Source organism: Strigops habroptila (assembly GCF_004027225.2).
Source record: "Strigops habroptila isolate Jane chromosome 13 unlocalized genomic scaffold, bStrHab1.2.pri S16, whole genome shotgun sequence".
NCBI lineage: Eukaryota > Metazoa > Chordata > Aves > Psittaciformes > Psittacidae > Strigops > Strigops habroptila.
This window is the reverse complement of record NW_022651054.1, coordinates 3,378,902-3,400,125: the sequence shown is the minus strand read 5'-3', so window position 1 is coordinate 3,400,125 and position 21,224 is coordinate 3,378,902. Positions and strand designations below refer to the sequence as shown.

Sequence of the window (21,224 nt, the reverse complement as noted above, 5' to 3'; positions counted from 1 at the left end):
TGCTGCAGATGGTCAGACACCTTTACAAGGTATTCAACGGTTTATTTAAAAGTGGCACATACACAGGAGAGCTGAACATTCTCAAGACTGATACCAGTAGCAAAGAGGTGGTGTAGAGCAACTCTGGGGAGAACCCTGGCCCCTTGGCAGAGGTCATCCTGTTGACAAGGGAGTCCTAGAAATGCATGGCAGTTGGGAAGGTACATATATTTTGGTTGTATAGATAAAAAAAAGTTCAGTCTTGCTTTTCCCTGAGACATCTGCCTTTAGTGTTACAGTTGGCTGCTACTCATTCTTCAGTCACACTCAGAAGCATTATGTTACTGACCACAAGAATAGTTGTACCCCCAACAGGAATCCAGCATGTATCAGAAACGTTTGCCTTATTTGCTTGCTCATTACCAGCCTCTTACTTCTCCCAGGAGTTGCCAGAAGTGTTGAGTTCAAGTATTTACTGCTTAAAGTGTTTGATTTATTTTAATTATGTTGAGTGTTCTCATAGTATTGATATTTCCTCTACTATGTGCGTGTGTGTGAGAGGAGGAATGCCCCCCCCCATTCTAAATTTGAAGCCTATTATACATACAATGCATTGATACAGAAAGCTCTGAGGTAGCAACAGATATGGATGTTGAGTAATTGGAAAGCAGCAGCTTGCAGACAGTCCTTCCCTGAAGGAAAAAGTCCAGTAAGTGCAGATGGCCAAAACCTATGTTGGAAGGAGTTTTTTTCTGTCCAATAAAATCTGGTTAAATCCAGTGATGGAGTAGGCATCCGTGTGGGGGCTGACATCTGCGTAATGCAGGGGAGACTTCTGACAGTGGAACCTGACAGAGCCCTGCAAGAAGAAGAGGAGGAGAGGTCAGCTGATATTTCTGCCATATTTTGAACTAATTTTGCTATTCAGACTAAGGAGTGCTTTAGTATATAGACAACTAGTGAGTAAGGATAGAGAAAGACCTCCACAGGAGTCCTAGTACAAATGGATTTAAGATAAATGATTATTACAAAGAGTACCAATACTGTAATTTGAACCTAAATTAGCTTAAACTCTGAGGATTTGAGTTGTTACTACTGAATTTAGTACTGCTTCTTCCTACTTGTAACTGTGACCAAGCACAGAATACCTTCTTGCACACATAATTTTATGCAGCTTCAGGAATTTATCAACAAAAGCCAAGCACAGGGTGATTTGTAACCAGAGTGCAATTTCTGAGAGAAGCCAGCGTGGGTCGTGGCTTGTTTGTAGTAAGTGGTGTCTAAGACTATTCTGCATGTGCATAGGAGATTAAATACTTGAGGTTTGCTCCTCACTTTCTGCCATGAAAATCCTCTGTGTGAATCAGTCTGTGCAGTTATCTGTTAATACAGAAGTACTGGGAAGTATTAATACACCCAGTGGCTTTTCCTCAAGCGGATTCTTTTTCATGTGTTCACCTGTTGTGCATCTTGAATCCCCTAAGCAGAAAAACCAATACATAATAGCAGAGCTTGTATTAGGATCTTGTGCTCTCCATGTCTGAAGCACAGCTTTGATCAGCTTGTTCCTGAGGCAGAGATAAGAGTTTTCATGCTGAGCTGAAAGTCTGAACTCAGCCCCATGTCCAGCTTGACCCATTGATGTTAGAGTCATCCTCGTGTGTCAAGGCCAGTGGGAGAAGGAAGGTGCAGCTCAGGAGCAGACTTCACAGTTGCTCTGCTCCACAATAGAGTTCAGGTTCCTGAACTCATAGCAGCTTAATCACGCTGCTGACTCGAGCGCATGAGGTTTGTTACCTGTGGGAGAGCTCTAATGGAGGCGATGCCACAGCCAAAGGAACAGCTTTCCACCTTGTAGCAGTTGTTCTCCTGAAGCACTTTGAGGCACGCCAGCAAGGACAGGTCCCTCCGAGGCCCTGTTACAGTAACGGGTGCAGCAGCCAGGACAAGGCCAAGAGGCCAGAACTGAATTATTGCCTGCAGAGGCCAAGTTGTTTCGAAAGAGCAAGGTGGTTTGGCCGAGATGAGCGTAGCTGCAGGAACGGAGAACACCTTTTCTTCACCCTCATCCAATTCTGCTGCTGCCAACGCAGCCATTTTTGCCTGATGAAGAGATGCAGAAAAATATTCTTGAACAAGATTCTCAAACAACTTGAACACCACTTTAAACTGCAAAACTTAAGAGCCTAAAAGAGAGGGCATCTTAAAGGGCAGGACACCCCCTGGGAGTTTTTCCCATTTCATGAAGGAAGGAATGAATTTATTCTGCAGTCTATGCTGCTAGCCAATAGAAGCAGCTGTGCAAGACCTGGCATCCATCTTCTGTTCTTCAGCTTGAGCACAGTGTTCTGAAGGAGTGACAGTACTGGTTTTGTGCAGTTCCTTGACAGAGGTAGATTCTTTTTCAGACACTAAAAAGCCTCAGTCACTGAATGTTTTCCGATACCAATATACTTACTTTCCATTTCCTCCAGCCACGCTTAATAACATGAGCAGCCCTGCGCATCCTCTGGAAGCGATTCTTGGCTAACCAGGAACGAACAGCTGAAGATTTAATTAAAAGAAATCTGAGTACAAAGAATCTCAGAAGCTCCTATACACAATATAAGAGATGGCACTTCAGCTTTTCCATGTTCAGTTACCAGAACCACTCCTGCCACTTCCAACATCCAGTGTAACTGGAAATGTTACTCATTATGTGATGTTCAGCCACACCTTACCAAATTACCTGCTTGGATGACAGTTGCAGACCATCTCTCCTTTGCTACTTTCCTCTGTTTAAATCTTCTCCAGCAACACTGAATGCAAAATGCTTTCTCATTTAGCACTTCTGTTCTTCTAGCTTCCAGTTGCTCCAGCTGCATCGGGGATACGAGCCTGCAGTTAATACTTGGGGATGGAGTTGTGCTCACAACTCCTCCCTCTTCTACAGCAGAAAACCACGTGCACATTTCAGTATCTTAAGACTGCTGGATTAGGGTTTAGAAGTGAGCGCACTTCATTGGTGCTTACTGGATAACATGTCAAATGGAAATGTAAGTATCTGAGGAGAAGGAAGAATGTGGTGGGAAAAAGTGGAGACTCCCAATTTCATAGTAGCAGCTGGCTTAAAATTAGCTCCCTTGAGGGGGACTCTTTTATGGCTGCATCCTCCAGTATATAAGCTTTGCAAAGTGCCTTCATCTCCTTCACCTCTTTTACAAAGAAGCTGCTTAAGCCTTTCAGAGTAGCCAAGTCTGTCAACTGAAGCTAAGGAAAGCTGCAGTTTTTACTGGAGCTGGGAGGATGCTGACAACACCAAACATGAATGCAGCTCCTTGTCTGTTAGCAAGGAGGAGATCTTTAAACAAAGCGCTTCTGATAGTTGGATTCTGATGGGTATTCGATTTAGTTTAATAATTGGAAGGAAAATGCCAAGTCGTGGTCATGCTGGCATTAGGAGTATCGCCTAACCCATGATACTCTGTGCCAGAACCCCCATCACACAAGTACACTCCAGAGCTGTTAGCCAAGGCAATAGCACTCTTACCACAGAATTCACCATAAATACTTTGGTTTTGCCACAGTACACTGAAGTGTTTTCTGCTGTGTTCCCTGTCTGCTCAGCAGTAGTTTGTCCAGTAACATTCTGAAGGATCTCAAAAACAACAGAGCAGGATGCTTTGGCATCATCCACCACTGGAGTCTTGCCTGCAAATGGAGCATCGAAGAGAAGGTATCACCAAACTTGGGAATTGGGACCTAGTAATTGTCTTTACACTGAGACTTCTTGACCATCAAGGGGGCGTACACCTACAGCAAGAGGGGAGGAGGTGATGGCTGACACATCACTAGATCTAGCTGGGTTTACGGGAAGAATGTGACAGCGTAGATTTCACCATGTGCTAGCAACTAGAAAACCAGCATGGTGTGTTTTAATTAGGATGTAGTTTAGGTGCTGTGTTATTGCCTAAGTTACAACCTATCCATAGGTAACAAATGTCATTTTGGGTAGATCTAGACAATGAAGCAGACATATGGAAGGCTCAGCTGTTCTCACATTGTTTAAAGCCTCCTACATGGAAACATTAGAAAGCAACAGCAATGCAATTAAGAATAGATTTGAGCAGCTCAGTCTTAAGAAAATCTGATGGAATAGCCAAATCTCAAAGCTACTGGGAACAGAAAAAAAGCAAGGAATTAAGACTCCTAGCCTTAATGTACTGAAAGATGTGAAATGGAAAACAAATTCTACACAACTCTACAGCTTTCACAGGGCATCAGAAGCAGTTACAGGAACATGTACTAAGCAGGCGCTTATTGCAGCAGTAAGAGGTTATTAAAACCATTTCTGGGACATAGTACACAATTCTTTGTTATGAGACAAACAGGTTAGCCAGATTAATCTATTTGGAAATAGAGGTAGACTTAATTCAGACCTGTCCTTGAAAGAGATTGTGTTGTTCAAGGCAATGCTGCATGAGTTTCTGCATGCCCAGTGCCGGAACTTGATGGTCTTTGTATCTTTCCATCCTGGATACTGTTTGCTTTTCTGCTATAAGTATTTCTAAGGAGATGAGAGCATTTTAAGGTACTGAAAACAAATATAAGCAATTCTAGCTTACAGGAAGACATCTGATGACTATGGTGGTGTTCATGGGGCTGATAAGGGAACCAAAAGCTTATCCCTGTGTTTAGGAAATGGTTTTGCTTTGTTTGTAGCTTATTACCTGCTAAAAAGCACTAGTAACCTATCACAGTGAGGCATTTCAGCTAATGGGTTTATAATTGAGGGAGAAGGACATGGTGTGTAAGACATTTTCATTACTTCATTCCATTTCTGCAAGGTGCACGGATTTCCAGCCATTTTATCTATCTGATACAGGCTGGTACTTATTGGTCCTGCTTCCCACATCTTCTGGTTACTAAACCCATTGGGTGAAGATGGGATTAATCTGGGAGAGAGAAGGGGGTTGCAGTAACTTTCAATATTGAATGTATCCACCTGATGAGCTCCTTTCAGGGGTTCATACCAAAGATGTTACCTTGTAGACTGGATTGTGTTTTTTAAAGTCCATCCTCACTCTTGCTTATTAAAAAGAATCGCATACAGAAGTTTGCAAGAGGTAGAAGAAGCAGCAGAATCCAGGTAAGGCAGAAGGTCAGTGTGTTCAGCAAGAAAACAAGGTGGAGGAAAAAAAAAGGAGGAAGGAGAAGGAATATAAGCAAAAACATAAGTGATTTTCAAGTCTACTCAAGAACCAACTCTAAAATTATATTGGGGGGGACCCCAAACACCATCATAACTGTAGTTGTTCTTCCCAAGAGGAACACAAAGAAACAGCAATAAGATGAAAGATTCACACTTTTTAAGAGCCTGTTGTAAGCATCAGGCAAATTAGAAACTCAGGTTGGTGATATAGATTAGAAAAATATCTTGAGAACAGTGGTGTCCTTAGTGGTGAATACAGTGATTGTATCTGACCTATGGGATATCAAATTGGTACAGTGATCATTTTACTTGATAGCAGAGGGATTATCTAAAGAAACGTACCATTTTGCTCAGCAGTATGATAGTTGCTTTTATCACACCCTCTGTTTTTATTGGATCCACGTGATGTTCTCAGTATTTCATAGCGCTCAGTGAAACTCTGGAGAGGGATCCTGACAGACAAACGTACAGTTAATCCTAGGCAAGTATCATTTGCTAGAGAGTAAATAACTGATCTGTTGAGGAGGAGATGTTGCAGAATGGCTTCAAAGATAGAATGCAAATGCACTGATGCCTTTGTAGTCACCAACATGCAAGAAAGTATGGACTTTCTGAAGGAATTCAGGGATTGCCTATTGCCCTGTAACAGTGACTTCTGACTGTAACAAAGGCTGGGTGGGAATTGTGCTTGTTTATGGTAACAGTGAGCTTCACCCCATTGATCCTGAGCTGTCAAAAATGTGAGTAGCTCAGGCCTCGTTCTCTCCACCCTCTAAATGTGGTCACAAAAGCCCAGCAAGGGGACTGGCTGCGATGAGCTGCTCAACTTGGAAATGACTGCATTTAGACAAATGCCATTTATCATTTAATTTTAGTTGCTGAAAATGTTATTGTGAAGCCACATTCAATTAGAAAGTTTTAGTACATAATAGTCCACATCAAAACATCTCTTCCCCAGCTTCTCAGACTGGACAGGCACAGTGAGCTCTTGGACCAGGGGTGTGTTATAGACACATCTGGACTTTGTTAGTATTTAGAGTATTTTTAAGAATCCCATTGCTTTGAGTGCAAGTTGTGCTAGCACTGCTTTTTAGACTGTTACTGCACTTCTGGACTTGCTGAATGAGTAGAGTTTCATAATCCAAAATGCAGAAAAACAGTCCAGATTTGTGACAGGTATTTTTGTCTCCAAAATGTGAAAGAGGTGCTCAAATAAGCTTAAACACAAGCAGTGAGCAGAACATTTCAGACACCTTTGAAAGAATCAGCTTCGGAAAGAGACAGAATGCAACTATTTGGATTTCCTGCTTAGAAGATCCTCTGAAAAACTAACATGCCACTAATTGCTATAGAAATGCATTATGGAACACACTGCTCAAGAAGTCTGGACTTACCTAACAGGGAAGCCCGCTGCACTGATGGTGATGGCTTCAACAATACCACATGCCTGAAGCTGGCTGAGAACCTGAGGCATAAATTGAGATGGGTCAGATAACCACTGTGGAAGCTGCTGCTAAGGTCTGCCCAGGGTGTGCTCAACCCAAGCCATGTGCAGCTCAGCTCAGCAGCCACGCCAGAGCCTGCCAGTAACACCCAGAGCAGGGTCAAGGCAGTGCTAACACAGAGGGACAGTCCTCATGTGCCCTCTCTTGTGATACCCACACACCCTCCATTGACTGAATGCAGCACAATATGAAAAGCCAGTGTTGGTATTTTAATATTACTCGCATGCCATCAGCAAATTCTTCAAGTGTTTAAAATTAAGGCAGCACTACTCCAGCTGCTTGTCTTTACATCAGATGAGGTTCTCTAGTTATAGCTTCGGCATCTGTTGCTCTGCTCCCAAAGGCATGCTTGTTGGCTGATCTCATCTAACTTGTCCTAGAACAGGCTCCAGGAACAAACAAAGTTTTGTTGTGGGCATTCACCATGAAGGTATCTGTGTGACCAGGACTGCTGAGCAGTCAGATCACCTTTACCTATTTTGAGGGCTGAGATGGTAGCACCCTCAACAACCCAGGAGTGCTTCGGTAGGAGAACTCATACAGCAATGAGTTAAGTTGCATCTGGAAGAGCTGTTGTGCTTACTAGTTCCATTTTAAACAAGCATCATCAGTGATTCTGAAAGGACATTTATCTTGGAAGCTCCAAAGGAGAAAAAGCTATTTAAAAATGTGCTGTGAGAAGAGCTTTGCAAGTAAGTCAAGATCATGAAAGACCCAATGCAAAGCCCTACACAATGTCTCTGGGAAGCTTCTCATTGAATCTGTGAGGAAAGGCTTTTGAAAAGTTACCTCTTCTCTTTTAAAAGTCATTGCCTTGCAGTCAGCATTAGGCTTGATGCATCGGATGTAATGTGGCGTGGTGCTATTCAGAATCTGCATGAGATGTTCAAGTGAACCCTGTAGAAAACAAATACAAGTTTAATCAATCAGTGACTCCTCCTCCACAGGTAGTTAAGCTGATCAGTGCTCTTCTGTAAAAACCATGAAGTGCTCTTCATGTAAAAACCTGTGTCTGTAAAGCCACCATCTTGCAAGGGTGGCTTTACAGACACAGCACTGGCAGAGCTCTGCTGTAAGGGCAGCTTGAGCAAAAAATTCACTCTATGGGTGCTTCTGTAACATTGTTGATGGTAAATTCAGGAAGTTTCCAAAATTAATAGCAGGGCATCAGCAGAAACTCCTTAAGGAACAGGCAGGAAGCAGCCTCAAAAAGGCAGATGCCCAGCTGTTAAAGGAAAAGGTAAAATTGGAGTGAGTTAAAACCCAGAGAATATCAGAAGTCTGGAACTATTTCTGGTTTACACCTGTTTTGTTTTAATAATATTTACTGATCCAACTATACTGTTTCTTCATCTAGTTATGAAGATAGCAGTAGAAAGCAGAATCTTGAATAGGGTGTACCTTGAACTTGGACACCACTGTAACCACAGCTGCTCTGTTCTGGGGTTTGATGTTATTTTGGTTCCTTTCTGTCAGAGGAAATAATTTTTGAAGCAAAGGGTCCTTTGTATTCTGCAGAACTTGGACCAGTTCTGGTGGAATGGGGTCCTGCAAACACAAACATCACTCATTAGGATTGGGACTTAGGTAGAAACCTGCCACCTTTGAAAATGACTAAAAAATCTGCATATATAAGTGGAATAGTATTTCTGATGCCAACTGTGATGGCTGTGACGGCCAACTGACTACATACATTCATTCACAGTCAGGTTCAGGAACACTTAGCAAATCTAGTCAAGTGTACAACTGCTCCTAACGTTGTTCTCATACAACTGAAGTGAGCTAGAGGTCTCAGGACCAGTTTAATCCCTGCAGGACAGCCTGCAGCAGATATCAGAAAGTCTTCCTTCTAATTAAGAGATGATCTTTGATTGCATGACTTAATACCACTTGCTGTAATTGCTGGTGGTATCAGAACTGACAAGGGACCCTCCTGTCTGCGGACTGTTTCACTTATTCCCTGATGGCAGAATGAGGCCACAAGTTAAGTTTCCTGGTATAGCAGAACTTTCAGTACTTGAGTCCATGCCCTTGTTGCTCATAAACTTAATCTGAATTTTGGGGGGAAGCACTGTATTTATGGAAGTGCTAATTTATGGTTATAGAAATGCCCTGATGTCATCAACTTTTCTGCACTCTCAGGCATGGAAGAAGCCCTGATTTGGTGATACATGGTCCACTTCGTGCTCAGCTGAAAGTTCTGCTGCAAAGCATTTGCTGGTGCCAGTGATAGTTCACTGAAAACCAGACCAAGAATGTCACCCAGTTTTACATGGCCTGAAGGATTTATTTGGAGCAAGGTATGTCTATCCAGTAAGCATCACTGAATATACTTGTTAGAGGTGCTTTGGTTTAAATTGCCTTAGGTCTGTAAGATTGTTTTATTTTGGTTTTTAACAGCTCTTCCTGAAAATACCTACCTTATTTTTCTCCACCATTGCTGCCAACTGATAGCAGACTTTGCCAGCATAATGTGAAATAATAAAGTTAGGCTTCTTACTAAACTTGTTTCGACTTAAACATTGATTATTAGACAAGGCTTTCTCAATCCGAGTTTGAAAGAGGTCAGTGTTAGAGGATCTATTCAGACGGCACTCCTGCACAGCAAAAGAGACAAAATTGCAACATCTCTTATTTGTCATAAAGAACTGTCTTTAAAAGCTAAAACACTTTAACATCAGATGTTTTACTTTTAGAGTTGCTTTGAGTATGCAAGCCCTGAAATACAGGGGGGAAAAACAAACCCCCAAAAGTGTAATTGAGGCTTCATATTTGAATCAGAATATCCAGGATTAGAGGGAAAAAGACAACTTGGAATAGGAAGAAGCAGCATCATGATGCTTCTAAAAAATAAGCTCTGCAGAAATTTTATAGCTGACAAGCTTCCTACTATAAAGTGTTTGTGTTTTCTTTGGTGGCATGGGATGGAAGGCAGGCAACTAGGCCAAAAGCATTAGGGGTTCAGATCCACACTTACCTCATTCAGCAAAGAAAAAATGCTAAGAGGGTTGCCCTCTATCAGATCAAGGCACTTCTGGTTATCCTGGTAGTTGATGAACGACCATTGTAAGCCTTCAGCTGCATATTCTTCCTGAAGTAAGAGAGAACCCGGTTATTCTGCAGCAGAGGGCACTAGAGCCCAAGGAACTGCATGCCTTTTTGCAGTCTGGTGCAGTTACTGTTTAACAAGCTAATCCCAGGCTCAGCCAGCTCATCCAAAACTCAGCTCGTGTTCAACAGCAGTCTTGAGGGGAAGAAAACAAAGGAGGATATTCTACCCCAGGTAGCTTTATCAGAGAACACAGCATGGCTGCTTTCCAAAGTAAACACAGGCTAGAGTCACACTAAGCCTCTCCTGGCTATACTGGGTTTTTCCCTGAAGGGCAAAGAACGCGTGGAACTCCCTCCTCAGATTAGGACATAGCCCTAAACCAACCGTTGTGTGCCAGACTTTACTATGGAGCTGGGCTTCATTCAACACGAAGCCTGATCCAAAAGGCAGTGCAGAAAGATATTGGTTGAAATAATTTGTGCAATATTTATGCTGAAATACAGAACAAACTGTCAGGACTGTTTAACAAGCACAGGCTCTGGCCAGTTATTTTAGAAGTCTCCTGCCAAAAGCTTGCTCAGCACAGCCACTAATGGTGTTTAAGTGGTTTGGGACATAGTCAGGTCAAGAGAGGTAAGAGGGCAGACAGGGAGGGGTACTATAAACAGAGGTCATGAATCAGTTACGAGGAAAGTAATTGTGTGCTAGAACTTGCCTTCCATCTTCACTGACCATTAACCCCTGGCATACTAGGGAGGGTAGGCAGGAAAAAAAGGCTGGTTATATGAAAGCATAAATTATGATCAAAGAGCTACTTATCTCCTCAATAAATTGACAAAACTATGCCATGAGGCAGAAGGTGCCCTCATGTTGGTGCCATAAAAAAAGCAATTTCCCCGATTCCAGTTAATGGCTAAGAGCATTGTGGTAATGTATCTGTAATGTGAAGGAATTCAATGAGGACTGAAGTACATCTATTAGAGCAGCAGTCCAGGCAGGGACTCTGAAGCTTTCAGAGCACTCAGATGAGAACTGGAATTAGCAGTGTGTGACCAGCTAGGCAGGTAACTGCAGTGTATTTAGGATGGTGCAAATACCTTCTCTACTATGAAACACCACAATCTATGTACCTCCTCATTCAAAAATAAAAGCTGATGCACAGTGTGTTTTTGTCTTTCAAGGTACTGGCATGACAACTGCGTTTATGAAGCTGTTCTCCCATGGCAAAAGGCCTCCATCAGGTACCACATCCTGTTGATGTTTGGATTACAAGGTTCTGTTGGGCCCTCTGCCTTCCCACTAAGGTCAGGTCTAGAAGCTCCCCACCCATTTGGGTACTTCACACTTGATGAAGAGAATTAATATGTTTATAAGCAGTAGCTTTCAAAACACTCTCAATTTAAGCTACACTTACCTCAAGAATTTAAAGTGTTCAGCTCTTTGAGGGAAAGCAAACAGTTTAACAAGCCACAAAGCCAATGGAGCTGTGTAAGAAGGAACAGATTTCCAGTACCCAGGAGAGAAAGCTGTCTCATTCCACCAACTGCCCCACACTCTCTTTAAAAAAGCAATTGTTACTCACATTCTACTGATTTCTGTGGCATTACTTACTCAACTGAAGGCTGCAATCTGACCAGAGGCACAGGAATATAATTAAAGAGACAAAAGATGCTGTTTTAAAATTAGATATTTAACATTTGACCTTAGTGGGGTATTACCTGTTGTGCTTTCAGATAGTGTGCTACAAAATGCTGCTGTAGTTTCTCATTGGCATAGTTAATACAAAGCTGTTCCAAGTTGTTTTCAGGGAAGGCTTCAAAACCATAAACATCCAACAAACCTAGAAGGAATATGGGAAAACAGTGCATTTTGTTTTAGGAGTAGTTTGAAGGACTTAGGGTTACTCAGTTAAACCAGGGTTGAAGAACCATACCTATGAAGTTGGTCCACGCTGATGGATCTGCATAGATGCTTTCATTTATGACCAAAACGAGCCACTCAAACAATCTGCAGACAATGACAACTGGATTAGTTGGAAAGCCCTTGCTTACAACAATCAGAGTAGTGTTCTTTTACTGCTGATTATACCAATATTGCATGGAAGAAACAAAAAACTATGACATGCTGCTTGCTGACATGGAACAGCAGTTCTCTGAAGATCTCTGTAGGAGATCTGCAGCTATGTCCTATCTACAACTGAATCAAGGGTGTGTCAAGAGAGGAAGGGAGGGTTACGCTGTTATTGAGTCCAAGCAGAAAGCCAGGGAAAGTAAATCTCTCTGGCCTCCCTATTCCCTCACAAAAGTTGTATGGATGAGCACAGCAGCCTGGCCTACGTGTCCTTACTTAGCATAAATCACTTTGGCAAGGCAGTCCCTCCTGGTGTCACACTCAGCTCTGGAGCATGGCTTCTTGAAGACTTGTTGTAGTTTTCCAGCAGTTATTGTTCGAATTCTTAGCGACTCCAGGAGTTCCTCAACAGGTATCTGCAGCAAATCCCCAGCAGTCTTCACAGAGTCTTGTTTGGGGAAAAAAAACCATGGCAAGGTTATCTGGAGTGTCAAATGAATGCAGCCCCTTTAAGGTTATGGAAGGTCTAGAGATAGCATAGAAAAACTACACATCCATGAACTCGCCAACTGAAATGTGGATTTTGGATCTTTTTATCCAAACTTGGGAGAAAGTTTTGCAAGACCAGACTCTTAATTTGGATGTACAGGACCCGTGGAGTTTTAGGTACTCTATTTGAAATGAAACAATAGTACCAAAAAAGTCTGAAGTTTGCTACACTGAAGCAGGCATTTTAGGCATTTTACTCTCTAGGTTTGGTCTTTGTTTTCACCTTTTCTGAGCAGACACCTCTAAATCCAGATAGACAAATCAGTCATGACCAGAAAAAAACAGGGATTTTAGGGCTAGTAAGGAAATACAGAAGAAAGATTGTTTGCTAACAAAGCATTTAGGATCCTGCTAACCTGAGCTGTATGCAAAACCATTTGAATATTAGGTAGAGTGAATTCAGAGCATGTAAATTAACAGTAGGAAATTTCACTATTCAGGACAGTGTTTTATTTCTGAAGGAAAACTAGATCCACACTAGAACAACCTGTGTTCTACTCTGCAATTTACTAAGCAATTAACTTTGCTGTTACTAAGTTTTAGTTTTTATCATGAAAACTTCAAAGCTTTCATTTTACAAGCCCTGCTCTCCACTCTGGGTCAGATGTCTGGAAGTCTTGTGATGTCAGTGTAAGATTACAGTCAGGAGTAACAGTTCTGCCAATAATCCTTCTGAAATGACTGTCTAGTGTTGCAGTTGCCTTGCCCTATAACGGAAGGATATTGCCTCTCAGAGCAGGGGAGCATTCAGTTTTTGTTTGTTCAGTACTTTGAAACCATGATTTTGGGTTGCCTGTGACCTTGAGTCTCCTATCAAGCAGAGGAGCACAGTAAATCCTTTCCATCAGGCATCTGCACTAAGATAACAAGACTCTGTGGAGCACGACATGCTTGTTGCCTCACCTTTGGTTTTGTCTTCTAGTTCACAAGGCTGAGATTCATCCACTGGATTAGAGAATTGAATGTTCCCAAGATGAAGAAGGCCTGAAAGTACCTGAAATATAAGCAATCATTCAGTTTTCTAAAACAGAGCTATTAACCTTCCTCTAGCCACATGAACAGGACAAATCAAAACATTTCCACACAAAAAACCAAGTAGATTCCAAGCTTCTATGTTAATTCCTAAAGCTGCAATTACTGAAGGAAAACTAAAGTTCACAGGTGCAGGCTTTTAGTCAGGATCTAATATTAGCTATGCAACCTAATGTGTAGCTGTAGACCCTCCAGTCAGGAGTACCAAACGATCCATCCTCTGTACATTGATGCAGATTTACTTCTGCAGAAATCCCACACTACAGAGACATTCCAGACACCATTAGCAGCCTCATGGTGACCATGCTTTGTACCTGACCTTGAAAATATTGTTCTGTGTGGAGTGGTCAATGCCCAAGTGAAACATTGCATCTCTGGTCACCTCGAAGCAGTCCTCTGAAAAGCCAAACAAGTGCTGTTTAAGAGAAAGGCAGGCACGCAAAACAGGCAAGCACAACACTCCACACCACATCCAGTTTAGCTGGAATTGTCAAAGGAGATCAGGGAAGCCATATGTGTTTTTAGTAAACCCCAGCGTATAAGCTGGAGAACCAAGTCATTGACGTAATACTGGCTCTGTGGGGCTCTCAAGTTAGGCAGCAGGTTGCTGAAGCGCATCCAAAGACGAGACAGTTTCTAAACATAGCCATGGAGAGATGCAAATTCATGAGGCCAGAAACTGCTCTTTTAAGCCAGATGAAAACTCTCAGTAAGCGCAAACTGAAACTTAGAAAGAATCACATTAATGCAGGTGGTTTTGCAACATGTCTGCTGTTGGCTGCCCAACCTGGGTCATGAGACTTAATAGGACAGACACAATTTTGCCTTCCTGCCTTTAAAGTCACAGCTGTTATTAATGGACAGTCTCTGAAATTAATCTTTACCATCTAAGTTTCTTTCAGAATTTGGCAGCCAACGATACTCAGCCCCTTCTGGAAGGTTCCATTCCAACCTCTCCTCTGCAGTAGCACCTTTTGTGATCTGGAGACAGAAAACAAGGTAATGACTGAAATCTGCCTTTGGTATTTACAGCTCACAGACAACGAAGAATAACATACTGGGAGCAGGATTTAATGTGGATACATGGCAGACAGGGAAATTGTTAAATGTTAAAAGCTGATTTCATCCCCACTGTTTGTCAGAAACATCTAGCAAAATTAACTGAAGGCAAACCTGATAAAAAATATGGAAGTTTCTTTCATTGGGGGCCTGATAGGCAACTCTGGTCTTCTCCAAAAGGAAAGTCTGAATGGAAGCACTAGTCAGATGGTGGCATCTAGAATGGGGGAAAAAAGCAAAGATTTCAGCAAAACTTCCTCACAGAATAGGACAGGTGATGTGCTGTTACAATACTGACTATGAATGCTTTGCACTTCACCTTCAGTTGGGTGCAAGCCTAATACTATATTTTATTCAGAGTTCTTAACTGCATCTCTGTTTTTCTGTTGTGCCCTTTTAGAGATCAGGGTGAGAGCTTTCAAGGAAAAAAAAGAGAAGATAATGTAAGCTGCTAGTAAACCAAAATATGTTCTAAAGACAGATCATAGAATCATAGAATGGTTTGGTTTGGAAAGGACCTTATGATCATCTAGTTCCAACCCCCTGCCATGTGCAGGGACACCTCACACTAGACCATGTCACCCAAGACTCCGTCCAACCTGGCCTTGAACACTGCCAGGGATGGAGCATTTACCACTTCTTTGGGCAGCCTGTTCCAGTGCCTCACCACCCTCACAGTAAAGAACTTCTTCCTTATATCTAAACTGAACTTGTCCTGTTTAAGTTTAAACCCATTACACCTTCTTCTATTGCTACAGGCCCTGATGAAGGGTCCCTTTCCAGCATCTTGTAGTCCCCCTTCAGATACTGGAAGGCTGCTCTGAGGTCTCCACACAGCTTCTCTTCTCCAGGCTGAACAGCCCCAACTTTCTCAGCCTGTCTCCATACAGGAGGTGCTCCATATATATATTCATATAATATATTAATAAAATCAATAATACCAGATAAAATATTCAGTGGCAGACTTCAGAAATAATAGGCTTGGATAGGATTTCAAGACAACAGATAAGGTTTTTACACAGTGATTATTACCTGTCTAACTGAAGCTGGATATACTTTCCGAAACGGCTGCTGTTGTTATTCCGCAGGGTACATGCGTTTCCTGTGAAATTGCCAGTGACAGAGAATAATCAGAGTGATTCCTCTCTTCCATGCAGGACACACAGATATTAAGGGTGATTTGTACATAGCTGCAGTATTTGAAGAGACAAACTGTCTTTTAAGGAGAGGACCAAGAGCCAGTTTAGACTTAGCCACCACTTCTTTTTGCTGTTAAAAAAAGCCTTATTTACCGAATGCTTCCATGACAGGGTTGGAATCCAACACTCTCTTCTCTATCCTTTCCACGGTTTCATTGCCTTTAGGGGAGATAACTGGAGCAGCAACAGAAGCATAGAATTTCATAAGGCAGCGAGATGTCCAGGTCTGCAAGAGAGAGGTTTGACAATAGGTCTTTGTTTTTACCATGTTATTAGTTATGTCACTTAGTGAAACAGCGCTAGCCTCTGTAAACACAGTATGCAGCTGGCAATGATGCTGAAGAGAACAATTCTGTCAGTTCAGCTCTAGTTCAGTGGAAACTTTTTGTGTATATGCTTATGTGCAACAGACACATTTAAACACTATTGGTTGGAGTGCTTTGAGAATGGCAGTTTTATCAAGGCGTAACCACTTGGAAGCTCAGCTAGAATTAACAGCTAGTATGTTAATATGAACTGAATATAAGTGGACTTTGAGTCATTAACACTCAGGAAATCCTTTTGTTCTCAGGCTTAAAAATATCCTCAATATCTTCCTGAATAGGGATGAACTGTTACAGAAGGGCCTACAATTGGATCTGAACTCTCTGCTTCTTGTAAGCATCTACACAGGGTTTGCTGAGACCCACACTAGCTCCCTAATGGACTAGGCTGAGCAATTAGCTCAGGTGTGATCCCAGTTGAATGATTCAAATCTAGCCCTCCAAGAAATCACAAATGTCACCTAAAGAGCAGCTCTATTAAGTAGAGTCTATTTAACTGCAGCAATCACTTAATGCTTTATGCATATTTCAAACGAGTTGTGCTAGAGCACACTGGCAAGGTGCTCTGTCAGAGGGGTTTTTTCTTCCTCTTTGCTTGTTTACTGGAATACTGTGCACTACAAATCACTGGCAAAGCTCAAAACTGAAGAGCAATGTCAGAAAAAAACCTGCTTACCTTTCCAGCACCACTTTCTCCACTCACAATTATAGACTGGTTTACAGGGTCTATCTGGCTTTGGACGTTTCGGTAGGTTTGTTCAGCCACTGCAAAGATGTGAGGTTTTAAATCCTGGCAGTAAAAGAGAATATTCACATTTAAGAGAACAGTAATTACACTGTTCAACAGCACTGGATAGCAAAGGCCTTATCAAATTTATCTGAAAACAGGTAACAGAGCTCTTCTTTTAATGGAACTCATATTCCACTAGACATGGGGTTCATCCTTTAGGATTATTTTGCTCTTAGAGATTTTGAAGAACTTGACATCTGGGTTCTGCAGAAGGACAGATTTCAAACATATCCTTATTTCAAACATAAGGATTACCTGAGGATGAAGTGCAACATGGTACTCTCTCATAAGCTCTGGTGAATAGAGGTAGGAGACAGGCTGAAACGGATTTAAAGCCACCAGGCTGCAGCCAGCATTTGTATAAAACAAGTTTACTGTATATCTTGCTTGAAGACATTTCAGAACTGAAAGACACACCTTCTGTTAGCATCTTTTGCAAAGTGTATTCAACTCTTCCTGTGTCTGTTTGTAACAAAAATCTTCAGATTTGTTACCTATCAGGTTTAATAGAGAATGAGGTGATCAAGAGTGATATAGGACTAACATACATAACAATCTTTAAGAGTTGCCCTTAAGAGATCTGCTAACTATTCCATTCAATAAATCCTGTGCTTTTATAAGGCTTCATATAGTCCTAAAAAGCAAATCTGTCCACTTGCAGACAAGCAGAGGCAAGAATTCCCCATCTGCACTAGGAACAGACCTCAGCTTCTCTTAACAGGATCATCTTGAAAAGTCTTGCGAGCAATTTACTTTTCAAAACCAATTTCATGGATATATTTTGAATCTAAGTTAGAGCCTTGTTTTCTGATATGTTCTTAAACCACCACACTGCAATCACAAGGTCATGCAGGAGTCCTTCAAATAGCATTAAATCTCAACCACACCCTGGCTACCTGAACCAACACCACAAATGTGAGCTCTGCCTGCAGAGCTTGGTAAGAGCATGGCCATGTCTACAATAAAAGTATTTGGGAAAAAAACTCAACCAAGCCAAATGTGACTTTCTAAGGCTTTTGAATAAGCTTTATTAGGCTTTGAGTCTTTAAGTACTGTGGTCATGACAGTATTAATGCAATGAGAACAGTAACTACCATATATTAGTGGCCACCAAGGAAAGTGACTCCTCAGGGAATGTGACTCTTTAGCCTGGCTGGCTGCTTACCTGTTGTAGTTGTCACCGGATTAACCTTTGTGAGGTCGTCAAAAAGATGCAGTTTCTCTTCATCACTGAGGAATGCTCTAACTTCTTCCTCAAACGATTCATTGAGGTCATTCTGGATAGTAGAATCTTCTTTTTGGCCATTTTTCTGGAGGGGATGTCAGATCAGCACCAGTCAAAGGCTGAATACAGCTGGATTTTCACCTCATCCACTATAGCTCTTCTACTGCTTCCATGTAACTGAAATTCAGTCTCAGCAGGAGTCATAACTTAGTATGTTGGAGATATTCTTCCTCTCGGTTGCCCTCCCCCTGCATCAGTGGTTCCCATGGGGTGCTCTGTTTTTAGAAAGGTATTATCTAGCATATGAGAAATGGCAGGCTGACAACACTGTAAACTGAATTCATTGCTGGCAATTCTGGCTGTAAGCAAAGGCACTCGGAAAGAATGTGTCCTTAGACTCACACTACCTGGCGCTTGCAATTCTGCAGGTTGTTCAGTAGACACAATGTTCTTAACTGGCATACTTCTAAGCCTGTGAATGTCATGCATTTAATGCAAACACTGCCTTAGGCAAAGGGAAGCAGGAAGGACTGGCTGCAGATGCTAAAGTAGAGCTGAAAGCTGCTGTGGTCCAACAGAAATGCAGTTTTCCTAGCAGAGACTTCATTTTTAGAGCAGAGATTGAGGACTCCAAGGGTGAATTCACAGAGTGCACACACTGGAGCCAGGGGACAGAAATGGTGGTGGTGTAAGAGCTGGCATGCATTAGTAGAGGATTTGTCCCCTTTGAATCACTCCAAGTATTTAAATCTTAGCCTCTGGGCTCCCATGTCCTTGACCATATTAGTTGGAAGGACACCTTTGTTGTACAAACGTAATGGAAAACTTAGCCAGAAGAGACACTTCAGGTCCTGTTTGTCATTTCTGAGGGAAAGAAGAGAGAGGCTAGAAGGGAAAATGAAGAGGGAAAAGATGCCAGTCCTGCTTTTTGCATTCTAGATATTCCTTTTCTGTTCCTCTTCTTCTTGACGGAAAGTTCTCCAATGTAACCCTACTCATCTGTATTTAGTAGCACAAATCTGCTACTAAAATTTTACTAACCTGTAAAAATTCTTTACAGGTTAACCAAGTCAATGAACAGAATCACCTTATTTATACAGGAAAAGTGCTAAATTTAGTTAGCAGCATTCCTACTACATGATCTAAACTAATAAAAGGGGAAATATACTGTAAAATCCCTTTAACACATTAGTAAAAAAAATATCAAAGCTACCATAATGTACTCAGGGGCATTATTATCTCTTGCAGACAGCATTAGTGGTTCGTTTCCAGTAATACACAACTGTACACAGCAAAGGAAAAGCAAAAGCTTAGCAACACAGTTAAGCATTGCCATCAAAGTGGCTTCTGTTAATCTCCTCTGCTTGCTGCTTTCACAGAGAGCAGACATGTGCAGTTATGACATACTCCATGGACAAGATGAGCTTCTGCCAAATGCCCTTTCTTCCTGTGCCCGCTCATACACCCACTGTATTATGCTGGCACCAGCCAAGTTAAGTCCATGATGCAGCTGACATTGCAAGACCTGAGAAAGGGCACCCACGTGCTCAACATCACTTCATTTGAGAAGAGATGGTGATTGCTGAGCCAAAACTAAAACACATTGAAAACTGAAAATACAATCACTCCTGATACCTACACTGCAGAGCTCATGTGTCCATTAACTTTACTGAAAAGATAGCATTAAGGATGGGCTTGCAACATGTATTAACACCTGCCTTGTTAAAGCATAACTAAGACCACTTGCTTGGTGTAATACAGCTCAAAACCACATAGTTACATAGGTCCAGTCAATTTATGAAGTAGGAGTGCATATACCTTAGTAGCTACCTAATCTTGATTGCATGGAAACAAGCCAAGATTTCTTTCCTGACACTAAAATTTAATTAGCACATGCAATTCCTGTTTTTCCTTTTACCTGCTTTGGCATCTTGTCCAGCCCTATGGATGGGAATGCTGGAGAGGGCCTTTACTGTAGAGTATCTCATTCACATCAGACTGAAGAATGCCTAAATAAATAAATAAATAAATAAAAAGCATTTAGAACATGGACATGTCATTCTCTGGAGGCTTCCACAAGCAGAGCCCAAAGGCTTTAGACAGAAGTACCGATCCCAGCAGGGCTCAAGTCATGCTGGAGCTAGAAAGCCTACCCACACTATCAGAGTAACAGTCATACAGTCTGCAAATAAAGAAAGCTTAGTTGGAGGGAATAATACATCTTCCCGTGCATCAGGAATGTTTTGTTTCTCTTGAGTTAATAAAGCAAGGTTTCTTGGCAAGAAATTGCAACTTTTTCTTTGTTACATTCCTTCTGTTAGGACAAATAGAAGAGATTTGTGGGTCTGATGGCGCTGGAGAAGCCAGTGCTTTTGGAAAAGGGAGTGACTCAGAGAAGTTTTGTACTGCAGCAGAAACAAGATACGCTTGCTGTCCTCTTCCTGTTTCCTCTGAAAATCAGTGGCAGCCAACCCAAGGTGAGTCAAGCTCACGCTCTGAACTTCTGTGATACGCACCGAGATTCCGGTCACACAGCCAGGGAGAATTCTGTCTTCTTCCAGCAGCTGAAACTGCCATTACCAATATCCTATTGTATTCTAATTATTTTTCTTATTCTATTCCTATTCTATTCCATTCCTGTTCCATTCTCACCCGGCATGAAAACACCATTTAGAGACTATTTGATCCTTGAAGCTGAGGTGCACAGAGCTCAGGGTACGCACAACCACCATCAACACCCTCTCTGCCTTTAAAGGGTTTCTAGTCTCACTACGCTGATGTTTTCCTGGGACAAGTGTCTCTTATGGCTGGCGGAGTTGTACTTGGTGCCAGACCCGCTCCCGGGGACACAGGCTACCCACCCCAGCTCCCTGCTGAACCAGCCTCCCACAGGCTTTGCCAGGTCGGAATCCGACATTCGCCCGGGCCCCAAGGTGGCTCCCAAGGAGCCTGTCCTCTGTGTGTGTCCCCCTCCCATCCTCAAGGCTCGTCCCCGCGCCGCTGCCCGCCCGCGGGCTCTCGGCAGGGCCGGGCCCCGCCATGGGCAGGGCAGGACCCCCTCCACCCGGGCTTAAAGGCGGGCGGGCTCCGGGCAGCGCCCCGCGGAGGGTCCCGGCGGTGCCCGCGCTGTCCCCGGGCAGGGCAGGGCGCACTTACCGCGGGCGTTGCGCGGGCCGAGGCGGAGGGCAGCGGACAGCGGGCAGAGCGGCGTGGCGGGGCCGCCGGAGGAGGCGGAGCCGGGGCTGGGGCG

The 21,224-nt window shown here is 42.6% G+C and overlaps 1 protein-coding gene across 9 annotated transcripts; it reads right to left on the bottom strand.

Moving 5' to 3' along the window:
• Positions 1 to 21: 21 nt before the first annotated feature.
• Positions 22 to 21,222, bottom strand: MYO19 (myosin XIX). 9 transcript variants are annotated; one of them, XR_003989578.1, is made up of 26 exons: positions 21,131 to 21,220; positions 19,893 to 19,983; positions 17,915 to 18,059; positions 17,005 to 17,153; positions 16,636 to 16,749; positions 15,730 to 15,862; positions 15,470 to 15,539; positions 14,552 to 14,654; positions 14,263 to 14,359; positions 13,698 to 13,774; positions 13,250 to 13,340; positions 12,074 to 12,245; positions 11,661 to 11,734; positions 11,446 to 11,567; positions 9,653 to 9,766; positions 9,096 to 9,272; positions 8,077 to 8,223; positions 7,465 to 7,572; positions 6,565 to 6,635; positions 5,513 to 5,622; positions 4,398 to 4,525; positions 3,509 to 3,669; positions 2,708 to 2,837; positions 2,438 to 2,523; positions 1,777 to 2,082; positions 22 to 838 (listed from the first exon to the last, which is right to left on the bottom strand). XR_003989578.1 is itself a non-coding variant. In XM_030472785.1 (25 exons), exons 2-25 carry the CDS (start codon positions 19,902 to 19,904, stop codon positions 710 to 712), a joined length of 2,898 nt encoding a protein of 965 aa, XP_030328645.1. In that variant the 5' UTR covers positions 19,905 to 19,983; positions 21,131 to 21,214; the 3' UTR covers positions 22 to 709. The 9 variants fall into 9 exon arrangements, 7 of the variants coding, with proteins under 7 accessions (XP_030328645.1, XP_030328646.1, XP_030328647.1 ...); XM_030472785.1 differs by lacking the exon at positions 4,398 to 4,525 and having other exon boundaries at positions 21,131 to 21,214; XM_030472786.1 differs by lacking the exon at positions 4,398 to 4,525 and having other exon boundaries at positions 17,005 to 17,243; positions 17,915 to 18,249; positions 21,131 to 21,212.
• Positions 21,223 to 21,224: the final 2 nt, after the last annotated feature.